This window comes from Poecilia reticulata, linkage group LG2, assembly GCF_000633615.1.
Source record: "Poecilia reticulata strain Guanapo linkage group LG2, Guppy_female_1.0+MT, whole genome shotgun sequence".
Taxonomy (NCBI): domain Eukaryota; kingdom Metazoa; phylum Chordata; class Actinopteri; order Cyprinodontiformes; family Poeciliidae; genus Poecilia; species Poecilia reticulata.
The window spans coordinates 30,694,613-30,707,174 of record NC_024332.1 but is presented as its reverse complement, the minus strand read 5'-3'; the positions used below and the strand labels follow the sequence as shown (position 1 = coordinate 30,707,174).

At 39.5% G+C, this 12,562-nt stretch overlaps 1 protein-coding gene across 2 annotated transcripts in view; it reads left to right on the top strand.

The window, feature by feature from the left end:
- Window positions 1-12,306, top strand: part of sp3a (sp3a transcription factor) — a 15,270-nt gene extending 2,964 nt beyond the window's left edge. For both annotated transcript variants that reach the window (XM_008399127.2, XM_008399117.2), the window contains 4 exons: window positions 3,521-4,763; window positions 7,249-7,432; window positions 7,513-7,709; window positions 10,572-12,306. In XM_008399127.2, the coding sequence (XP_008397349.1) occupies window positions 3,521-4,763; window positions 7,249-7,432; window positions 7,513-7,709; window positions 10,572-10,861 (1,914 nt within the window). In that variant the 3' untranslated portion in view covers window positions 10,862-12,306. The remainder of the gene's footprint in view (window positions 1-3,520; window positions 4,764-7,248; window positions 7,433-7,512; window positions 7,710-10,571) is intronic.
- Window positions 12,307-12,562: the final 256 nt, after the last annotated feature.

Below are 12,562 nucleotides of genomic sequence, written 5' to 3'. Positions count from 1 at the left end.
GTCATGCTAATCCGGGTGAGTGTTTGTAGCTGTGCGCTGCTTCACCTGCTATCTGATCCTCCATATCTTTTTTACTGCAGTGAGCCTCGATGTAGCCAAACTCCGTCAAATATGGCATTGTTTTTATATCGTATTAGCTTTGTCGTGTTGATGCATTTTGACGTGCTTCAATTTTCCGCCACAACACGCAAACTTCCACATCGCTTAGAATTTGTTGCTGCGCGTTTGCGCAGTGTGAAGGAAAGAGAAGACCAGCTGCACARGCAGGCTGGGAAATGAGATGCAGGTGATCGGCAGCAATAGCCAATGATCGCCGATCACGATCATGCACTTTTTCACRAAAATCGGCCATTTATAATCGGTGACCGATCGATCGGCACACCTCTAGTTTATTTTAAAAGTTTTTAAACATTGTTATAATTTAGGTTTGATGATCAGTTTAGAGAAAGCCATCAAAGTTGTTYCTCTTTTCTGGTTCCCTCATGCTACTATTAAAGTTTGAGAACCAATTTCTCGCATCTAATAGGAAGGAAATAACGCCCTTTAAAGCAGCTGTAAGAAATTAATTGAGCCTTTCTGGACCTCATATCATTGATACTTAGGATGCAAACTTAGTGATGTTTTTAACATTTGCACGGGGTGATTTTAGTCCACAAAGGATATTTTTTTAAATATGACATTGGCACCCCTTGGAAAGATAAACACCCYTTGGAAAGATAGAAAAATTAGGTCTTGATTGTCATAATAAATTTACAAAATATTATAAACTGTTATAAAATTATATCAGAAAAAGTACAAAAAAAAGAGATAAACAACCTGCTTCACATTTTATTCGTTACACACTGCTTTTCTTAAGKTTTATTAACAAAATATTTATTATAAAACATTTTTACAGCATTAGAAGTTATAATATGCCAGTCAGTGTAGATTGTTTTCTCCAACAGTCCTTATTCAGATGTAGACCTCTGTTCACTTTAGATTAAATTTACTCTACTAATTAGCATTTTATAGACTTATGTTGACATTATCATCAACCTTGATAGTATAGTCAATACAGGCCACTATAAAGACCGTGGGTAGCAGATATTGGCAGCAGCGTTTGATCACTCTGTGTCACAGGAGGTAGTGATGTTTCTTGGGACATCCTTAAAGATTTCTTCCTCTTCTTGCAAACTATCAACCTACACAGTTTGGATTTGTAAACAATTTTGAACGTGTTCGTGCTACCTGACTTTACTACCTATTTGCCTATCATTTAAATATAAACAAATATTTCCTATGAATAAATCTTAAACAGGGAGTGTAGTGTAGAAAAGATGGTCATAATTTTGGATCATATTAGAAATTACTTTCCTAGGACAACTAGCATGTGGTATCATTTGTGTAGATCGTCAGTCATCCTGGACTTTAATCTTTAATGTTCGGTGAATGCAACTGGACTTCTCTTGTTATCTTAAACATTTCACCCCTCACTGTTATCACTAACAAGGCCATCAAGGTCACATGATGCTCTAACTCTACCCTCCACTGAATGTAAGAGTCAATGACACTAACCGTCCTGTCAAGTCCCCAATGATGTTGGTGGTTTTCCCTCTGTACCTACATATTTTGGACAGGGAACACATTTAGTTTGAGAGGAGAGTGAAAAAAGCCATTTATGTGAAATATGGAAAACCAACCTTGACCAGAGGAAATGACCTCATGTCCCATCTTCCTAACATCTACAGTGGTGCCTTGACCGGTATCCCCGGGCAGTTTAACAGAAATTTACACCTTGAGACACATGATCAAAATATTGCTCATGTTGACACTGTTGGGGACTTGTTAGACTCGTCAGTGTCAACAACACTTTAAGAGAGTTGAATAGAGGGCATTGCCAGAGTTTCACATGACCTGGATGGCCTTGTTAGTGTTTTGCCCAATCAATGTGATTGTTCTTATTTAAGCCTGATCTGTAAGTCCATTACGTCCAGCTTAAGTTTCAGACCAAAGAAGCCTTTTGGATTGGAGGTGAAACATCTTCAGTCTTCAGGATGGAGGATGGTCATGTTTTAAAAGAAATCCAGTTGCCTTTGCTTAATGCTCTAAAGATTACCATGTGGCATAATTTGGCATGTATGTTTTTCCCTGTCTGCCTTACAGGGAAAGTTCCTCCCAACAAAACATTTGCGTTTGTCTTGTCGGCTACAAGTCGCTTATGTTTTTGTCTGAATGTATTCACCGTGTTAGCAGATTTTCAAATTCCCAGCTCACTGTTCTGGTCAGGGGAGCGGCAGCAGGGATATTCCAGCTTAGTGCTGGAAGAAGTGCAACTATCTAGACAAGTGAGAAGAGTCAAGTTTGTATGTTTGACAGAAATTGGTTTTATTGAATAACACAAAACTGCACACATGTTGGGCTAAAACAACATGTGGCAATATGACCCTCATTGTAATATTAATGTAAAACATGGCCTAGGACAGCTTGGATGCTATTTGTAATAGGCTTTAGTATTTTAGATGTTCTGTTTTATGCTTTGTGTGCTAATAATATACACTCGCAACCCACTTTATTAGGTGAACATTGCTTATTAACACAAATCGTGAATCGGCCAACTACATGGCATCTAGATATGGTGAAGACGTCTTACTGAAGTTAAAACCAGTCATCAGAATAAGGAAGAGAGGAGAGTTAAGTGACTTGAATGTGGAAGGATTTCCATGAATAGCTAAATCTTCAGTTGGCAGTGACGGGTCCAAAAGAGGAAATATACAGTCAGTTGTTTTGTTAAATAGAAAGTGTCCTGTTTATTTCAGAGGAAAATTGGCTGAATGGCTTAACATGAAAGACAGCAGTAGCTCAGTTGTTACAACACAAGTATCAGAATACATCTCTTAACACACTGCAGTGGCAATTTGTAAAAAAAATAAAATGCCTGAGATAGGAGAGTACAAGCATGATTCATTCTGCCTTAAATCAATGCTTCAGGGTGCTGCTGCTGGTGGTGGTATAATGGTGTGGGGTAGATTATTTGAACATGCTTCCAGTCCCTTGGAGCTACTTCGGCATTGCTAAAGCACAACAACTTACCAGCTAATTATTGCTGACCATGTCCAGGATGTCCTCATCTTCTAATGGCTACTTCCATTTAGATAATTCATCACCTTACATAGCTCAATCATCTCAAACTGGTCCCTTGAACATGATTGGTTTGTTAGTTAGCACCAACTGCTTGAAGCTATTATGTCAATATTGACTAAAATTTCAGAGGGATGTTTCTGCCACCTTGGTGGATTTATGCCATTAAGTATTAAGGCAGTTCTGAAGAGAAGGGAACCATCTATTGACATAAAATTTGGTAAATTAGCAGATTATGCAACAAATGAAGATAAAGTCAAACTGATGATGGTCAGCAAAGATTTCTGGCTATTTTGGGGTGTGGTCTTCAAATTTCTGCTGCTGAATTTGCTTTGTTGCTTAATGGCATGAGAGAAGATTTTTAAAAACTGTACTGACCCTTTAATTTCTTTTCTTTCCTCAGACATCAGAGCCTTCTTCTCAGCTTACTGGGACTGAGAAATGGGAAGTGCTAACTCCCACAACAGTAACAAAAGATGATTCTGGAATAATACAGATTCAGAGTCAAGGAATTTTAACATCAAATGGACAGTACGTTCTTCCCCTCCAAAACTTACAGAGTCAGCCAATCTTTGTGGCGTCTGGCCCAGACGCCTCCTCTGCCAATTCAGTGCCTAACATTCAGTACCAAGTGATTCCTCAGATCCAGACAGCAGACGGACAGCTGAGCTTCTCCACGTCTGGTGTGGAGGGACCAACTCTGACTCAGGACGCCACAGGGCAGATTCAGATCTTGCCCGATGGCAGCCAGACTCTCAATGTGGCGTCGTCTGCAAACATCCTTAACAACCAAAACCTCATTTCACAGACTGGCAGCATCCAGCAGATCCAAGGGTTGTCATTTGGCGGTTCCACTTTTAACAACCAGGGCCAGGTTGTTACCAACGTGCCTGTGGGTCTGCCCGGGAACATTACCTTTCTTCCTATTAACAGTGTTGACTTGGACTCCCTTGGCCTGTCGGGCGCTCAGACTATAGCAACGGGGGTCACTGCTGACGGCCAACTGATTATGGCGAACCAACCAGGAGATAACTCGGAGAGTTTGGACAAGACTGATGATCACCTCTCACAGACACTACCGGGACATAACTCGAATGCACATACTGAGATATTTGTGCCAACGTCTTCCTCTCAGCTACACGTTCCAGCAAACGAAGCCGGTCTCCAGACGCAAGATCCTTCGTTACAATCGGTGGCTGCAGAGCAAGCAGACTCCAGCGCTGCTCTCCAAGAAAGCTTCCTCCAACAGAATCAGGAGCAGAATGTCCAGGTTTCCTCCGCTCAGTCCCTCATCCAGCTGCAACAGGTGCCCATTCAGACCACCAATGGCCAGATGGTTCAGTCCGTCGCTGCAGGGGGACAAAGCATGCAAAATGTCCAGCTCATCAACCCAGGAACCTTCATCATTCAAGCTCAGACGGTCACCCCATCGGGTCAGATACAATGGCAGACCTTTCAGGTACAGGGAGTGCAGAATCTCCAGAACCTCCAGCTGCCGACGTCACCCCCCCAGCAGATAACCCTGGCACCAGTCCAGACCCTGTCTCTGGGCAGCATCGGTGCCGGTCAGATCCCAAACCTGCAGACGGTGACGGTCAACTCAGTGGGCCAACAGGAAGGAGGAGGTGACGCAGAAACCCCAGGAGGTACAGCAGATCTTTGTTTTATATTACTAAACATTGAGATAAAAATCCTCTTCAGTAATAAAAACAAAAAAAAAAAAACATGTCATGGGTCTACCTACATGGGTCTACAACATTTTAATGCTGCATTAAAATGTTTTTTCAGTTTCAATGTTGTCTTGAGAGAAAATGATTTGAGTCAGCAGCCCAGGAGTGTTCAGCAACCCCTGGTAAGGGGTGTTGATGGGTTATAACTTAATAGCAGAAACTGGCAGCTGCTTGAGGTGCTCTGTAAGGGACAAAATGCACAAAGTGTCATTTTTTTTGCACAAGAATCATATTTAGTTAAAATGTACTACTAGATTTAGAAAGCATTTCATCTTTTCAAATTCAAATTGGAAAAATACTTAATTGATCCAACAGGAAAATTAATTTAGTCCATTTATCACAAATTGTTAATTCTAAGTGTGATGCCGTGAAACTGCCATATTGATATTTAAGGTTATCACACGGTGGGAATGAAAGTCTGACTTGAATCTGTTGTTAAATTACAATAAATTATTATTATTTTCACTATTCAGTTTACCTTTTCAGGGCTGTTTTCTGACTGATAACAGTGTTAATTGTTGAGATTTTCTCCCCTCAGTGTGATTTAAATGAATCTCATTTCTGAAGACAAATAAAAATGTCAGATGGCATCAATGAAAGCTTACATGTAAAGATCACTATAAATAATGACCACAGATGATTTAGTAACTTTGGTCTTCAGGTCCCAACATTGAACTGTCATGCTGTCATTGGGTGTGAGGGCACTTAAATAGAGTAGAACAACAATCCCTGATGTTCTTAATTACACCTGTGCTTCTCATGTGTGACAAAATGTCTGCAATCTTAAATCTTTGAAACAATGACTCATTTAACTAAACAGTCTCCCACTTTAAATCAGCAAAATATAAAAGAGGTTGTTTTAGACAAACTTACCTTCGGTTTTTAGTTTCTTTAGAAAGCGTATGGAAAATACAGAATGCATCCAAACAAAAACATAATTTCCATCCCACTTTGTTTATTTTTCCATAAGAACGGGTGTAAAATAAGAAGATTTAAGTTGTGCAGTTCTGACCATTCATTTCAGTTAAGAAATTCTCAAATGTTGCTTTTTTTTGTTAAAGCACCAGGGTAGATGCAGCGTAAAAGTAAATCCATCTAATCGTGGATTAATGTTTAAAACACAAATAAAATACTTTAATGTCTCAATTTGTTCTTTGCACACCGATGGATTACAATAGAAGTAATTATAAATAATTGTTTTGCATAAAACAAAAAATTATTGTGGCCCCAAAAATCTGAATCAAAACCTGAGATAGTAAAATATTACTACCTCTAGTAGAAACATCCCTTATGGTGGAGGATGTATGATTCTGTGGGTCTGTTTCTCCTCCATAGGTGCTGGGAGATGTGTTAGAGTTCATGACGACATCAGGAAATTTTAGATGGAAATCGGTCACGATTCAGTCTTTCAACAGGATGACATCACAGAATATTTGAACAAATCAACACGGAAAAGATCAACACATTTCCCAGACCTAAATCTTAGAGGAGAAATCGTGGAATTACCTAAAGAGGAGACCCAGGGACAAATGGGACTCTTCATGTTTTCTTTTTATCTAGTGAAATGTTTGAAGTGCTGATTAATCCTATCTTAATAGCAGAATAATGTAATTATGCCACTGGCAGCTTTGCTGCAATGTACATCAGTAGACACAAGGCTTTGTTTTTAACATGCCGTGAAGATGAGCATCTAGTTTGGACCAGAAATTACAGTACAAGGGAATATCAACAAAATTACCCATTATTCTAATAAATTAAACAATATAATATTTGTTGTTGCAACAAGATAAAATTTGCCCTCAAGCTCAGATAAACGGAAGTATTTTGCCTCCCTCTGATGTCACAGAAACACATTTAACATCTCTTTGTGTGAACAGACAAAATGTAGGTGTAAGGTGGCAACATCTAGTTCATTACTTAGTGCCTTGCATATAAATGGTGAATATATGCAAGGTGGGGCATGTGGACTTCTTTTTTTGTTTCTTTTGCAAAATAGTCATCGTGTAAAGTCAGAGTCCCAAAAACACAAATGCTGCTCTTAATAATAAAATTAGCCACTTTCATAATCCATTTACATTATAATTGTGCAATTATACACCAGAAAAGCACACAATAGTAGTAGTAAAAATAATCCGAACCGCACAGTTTTCTGGGTTTGGAAACATCATCATTGCAAATCTGTCCAATTTTTTCCCCCCTCTAAAAGCTATAAGCAATTTGATGATTGCCCATGTACAGATGAAGCAAGTTGCGGTTCTCCCGCTACAGACGGATCACGTAAACAGCTATTGGTTATTCAAACTGCCTATTGATTATCATTAGAAATGCTTTCAGTCAATGAGGTGGAACATTAGCTGCTGCGGCGGGTTGTTCACTGACATCCTTCACGCATCCTTTTCAGATATTCGGATAAAGGAAGAGCCGGACTCTGGAGACTGGCTGAGCGCAGATTCGACCCTGAACGCCAATGACCTGTCTCACCTCCCCGGCAGGCTGGGAGAGGAAGAGGACCAGCTCGGTCAGGAGGGCAAGAGGCTGCGCAGAGTAGCGTGTACTTGTCCCAACTGCAAAGAGTCGGGCGGGAGGTAAGAGAACCGGGCCTGCGCTCTCAGGCAGTTCTCAGACCCGGGTTGAGTTAAAACGTACCGCTTTCTGTGTTTGTCAGAGGGTCCAGCACGGGGAAAAAGAAGCAGCACATCTGCCACATCGTGGGCTGTGGGAAGGTGTACGGGAAAACGTCGCACCTGCGAGCACACCTGCGCTGGCATTCGGGAGAGCGACCTTTCGTCTGCAGCTGGATGTTCTGTGGGAAGAGGTTCACACGCAGCGACGAGCTGCAGAGGCACAGGAGAACACACACAGGTGGTGACCCGCTTTTTTGGTTCTGCACGGCAGGAAAAACATCCATAAAATTTGTAAAATTAGTTAATTTGTGCTCGTAAACCGAGTCACGTAAGAAATGTCAGCTTTGTCCCGCTGTTGACTAAAATGCGGGGACTGGGCACTAGTAGGGAAAAATGTCGGGTTTTTTTCTCATGAGTCTTTGTTTTACCACTAAAATGCCGGGACTGGGCACTAGCAGGGGAAAATAGCGTTTGTTTGTTTTTCCCGTGAGTCTTTGTTTTACCACTATCTGTCGGGTTTAAATTACATGCATACCATACACATCTGATCATTCAATATATCATATATAGTGTTCAAAACAAGTGACAAATGAAGATGAACTGATGTGATGTGAATCCAGACAGATCAAACTCAGCATAAGAACACAAAATATACTGAATTACAAATTAATTTGATAACTGCACCTGTACAGCACACTTAAATACAACCTTGGTGAACCATGGAAAAATGACACAACTTTAATTTGTTCTGTCAGTGCATTTAACAGTATAACAGCCAATGTAAAATAAAGAAACTAATAATAATAATATCCATCCATCCATTTTCTTTACACCTTTGTCCCTTAGTGGGGTCCGGGCGAGAGGCAGGGTTCACCCTGGACAGGTCGCCAGTCTGTCGCAGGGCAACACAGACCCACAACCATGCACACACACCTAGGAATAATTTGGTGAGGCCAATTAACCTAACAGTCATGTTTTTGGACTGTGGGAGGAAACCGGAGTACCCSGAGAAAACCMACRCATGCACAGGGAGAACATGCAAACTCCATGCAGAAAGACCGGGGCCGGGAATCAAACCCAGAACCTTCTTGCTGCAAGGCAACAGCTCTACCAACTGCGCCACTGTGCAGCCCGTCTAATAATATGTTAATTAGCTTGGTCAACCTATTGTTAATGTAAAACATTCTGTGCATTAGTGCATTTCTAGTTTTATTACGCAGGATCAGGGGTGAAAGTAAGGGGGTACAGCTTTAGAGGGGGTACGCAGTACCTGCAAGAGAGAGGAGCGGCTGTCTGCTGTAAAAAATCAGTGGGTTCACTGTTCAGCCTTGAGTTCACCCACTAATCAGCCGTGACTGATTAGTTTTTCAAAAACAATCTAAAACACGACTTAATCAGTTAATAAATAACTTTTTTCTAATTTCATATTGTTTCTGAACTGTTCGTGCTTTGCTGGAGCAGCGGGGCAACATGTCGATCGCGGAAGGTTTTGAGTCGATCTCGGCTTTAGGTGACAAACTGAACGCCGCCAGGAGGCTGAGACCAGAACGTCCTCCTCTGGCTGGCTTAAAACGTTGGTAACTTTATTAAAAAGCAACAACAAAATCAACAGAAGATGTTCAAATTAATGACCCAACGAATAATCTCAGTAATTATTGTTTCAACAAGGTGTTGCGCAATTCTGTGCGTTTTGGTTCCATTACCAAAATAACGAACAAGGCAGGAGTTTAAACCACCACTGTGTTCAGGGAGGCTTATTAATGATCGTAAAATAAATATCAAGCCTCCACACCTAATATCCTAACGGACTGAATGTTATATTTTTAACGTAATCTCGGGTCGGCTTGTGGAGCGCAGGAGGTTGCCATGGCAACGGGTGTGCTTTGAAATGACAGAGAAAAACGGAGAGTAAAAAGGTGCCAGTGGTTTAGAGTTGACCACCTGTTCGGTCGTTTTACCTTTCCTGTGGCGCATCACAGCCGCTGTAATTTCTGAACATTCAATAAACGAAAAACTTTGACTAATTACCTCATTCTTTGTGAGTATAAGTCATTTACAACAAACATCAAAAATCAGAATGTATATGTTTTTTATTAAGTATTTAACAAACAAATGGCTTCTACCGCGATAATTATGTGAAATTAAATTAATTGTCTAATATAAAAAATAGTTTGGTGCTGTCGGGCTCAGAGTCTCGGAGGCTTTTTCTTTATCAAACAATTTTGTTTTTTGCCTCTGATTTAGTGGAAATACTGATGTCGATGAGACTTTCTCCAAAATAATAACCTTTTTCAACCTTTATAGCTCCACTGTTGAAAATGAGGCTCTAACATTCACAAATTACAGTGAAATAAAATCCAGTCCAACATCTGGTTTGAGGTGATTCCTCTGGAACCTTTTGGAGGAAAAATATCCCAACTTCAGAAGATGAGCTTTAACCTAACAGAGCTCTGTGGTTCCTCCTGTCAGGGTGAGGAGGCGCCAGACATGGAAAACAAGGATCACTCCATGCCACGATGTTCAGAATTTAGGTCTCATGGCTTCTCATGGTGTCAACATTGCAGCTAGTGGACTGAGGGAAATACAGCTTTATTTTGTAGCAATTCAAGAGCTACCAGCTTTTATCGCTTCGGAAACAAATTAATCAGCACAGAAACTCCAAAGCACACAAGGACATATATATAATATATATTTCTTTTTTTTTGTCATAGTACCCCCAAGAATTTAAAACTACTTTCACCCCTGCACAGGATATAAAGGTCTGGAAAAAATGTGACCACTTAAAATGATCTGTTTCTCTGATTTATCTTCTTATAGGTTTTAGTCAAATAAAAATGTCTTTATTCCATGAACTACTGACAGAATGTCGCCTAAATTCCAAACAAAAATGTATTTAGTATTTATTTGCAGAAAATGAGAAATGGTCAAAATAACGATAACGACGTAGTGCTTTTGGACCTCAAATAACGCAAAGAAAACGAGTTCATATTCCTTTAGAAACAACAAAACTGATGTATTAACTCTGGCAGAGTTCAGAAACCAATATTTGGTGGAACAACCGAGACATATTGAGCGTCTAACTCTATTTTCTTTCTGATAGGAGAGAAGAAGTTCGTTTGCCCCGAATGTTCCAAGCGCTTCATGCGGAGCGACCACCTGGCGAAGCACATTAAGACCCATCAGAACAAAAAGGGCGTGAACTCTGGCGGCACCGTGGTGGCCTCCATGGAGTCGGCGGGCTCCTCTGACAGCATCATCACGGCGGGCGGAACCACCCTCATCCTCACCAACATCCAGCAGGGCTCGAACAACGCCCAGGACATACTGGCCAACGCAGAGATCCCCCTCCAGCTCGTCACCACGGTCGCCGCCAGTGAAGTTATGAAGTGATTTCCTCTCACTGACTTCTGCGTCTCTCATACTGTATACTCCAACTTGCATTTTTATTCAAGTTTTGAAGGAAAATTCTAGATTATATATATATATATATAAATATATATTTTACCACAGAAATAGTCCATCCCCATCTTTAGTTTCCATAGAGGAAAAACAAGCAAGTGGAGACTAAAAGGTGGAAAAGACATTGCAGTAAATACACAAAGAAATGCCTTATTTTGTACAATATTGTGTAGTTTAAATGCCACTTTGTTTAAATTCACTTATTTGTCAATTATGTATTTCTGGGAAACGTTATTGCTATGTCAAGCAAATATATTCTCACGTTTTGTTGCTATTATATCGGGATAATGTTTCAAGTGGTTTTTCAAGAGACACTCAGTCCCAACGGCAGAGCAAATTTTATGCAGCTGAAGTGAATCTATTAAGTCCATGCAAAGATTTCTTTAGTTTTTAATATTTTAATTATTATTATACATTGTTTTTTAACGGTCAGCCTGCGTCCAAAGTTATTGTTCATCCAGATTATATATATATATATAAATTTATTCATACCTACAGCATTAAGCAGGTGGGAATGGAAAAGCAATCAATTTTTTTATATACTTCCTCTTGAACATTGAAAGTGTATTTGTGATATCTAAATTTAAAATTGTTCCATTCTGCATAATTCATATGTTTTTGTACCCTTTTTTGGAAAAACTAAAATCTAGGGGAGAAAAGATGTGTTGTGATTTTAAAAGAAAAAAAGCCATTTACTTTGGAGGTATTTGCCAAATTTGACTCCAAACTCAGGGTGACTTGACTGCGTGCTGTAAGTAGAGGAAATCACCCGTATAGTTTTTCAGTCCATATTTCTGTTTAGTTTTTGTCTCTCATTTTTCAAGCAGCATCCTACGCTGTCATCATGCCATGTTAATATATGTATTAAATCATGTTATATATATACATATATATATAACAAACTATTTTACAAAAGTTGTAATTTTTTTTTCATTGGTTCTATCATGATATCAAGGATTGATTATTGAAAGTGGTACTTGTCAGCAGCACTGTTTTCATCACTTTAATCTTGTTATAGCCTCTTGGTTTAAAATGTTTTGTTGGAAACTCTATTAAGCCCAGCAGTGTCATTTTATTTCACATGTTCAACATTCCCCATTTTTTTTCCATTTTACAGTATGTTTTTATCTCTTGTTTGATCCCAAACTGTAAAATGAAATGCACATCCTCACTGAGTGGTGATTTTAATGGTGACGTGGGAAAGTTTGTTGGTTTTTTTTTTTCTTTTTGATCTATTCTTTTTTTTGGCCATTCAGGCTTCTTTGGGAGTTTTCTCCAACATGCTAAATAAAAACCTGCAGCTTATTAATGTTCTTTACTATATACTGAAGGTTTATCTTTATTCCACTCTTCTGTAAAAAAAAAAAAAAAAAAAATTGTCAGCTTATAACATCAATACAGACATTTTCTGTTAACCTGTCAATGTCCTTTCTGCTTTATTTTAACATTCTGTCCTTTTTAATATAACTCAGTGCAACCATCTGCTGTGAGTGATTTATTTCATGCTAATTTAACTAAAAGTTTTACCCCTTTTTTTTTCTCAACACTTTCACCGTTTCCTTCTAAAGAGAGAGGTTTGTTTTCCCTGCGTGTCCTACATCCTGGGGTAGCAGTCCAGTAGATGTCACTGCA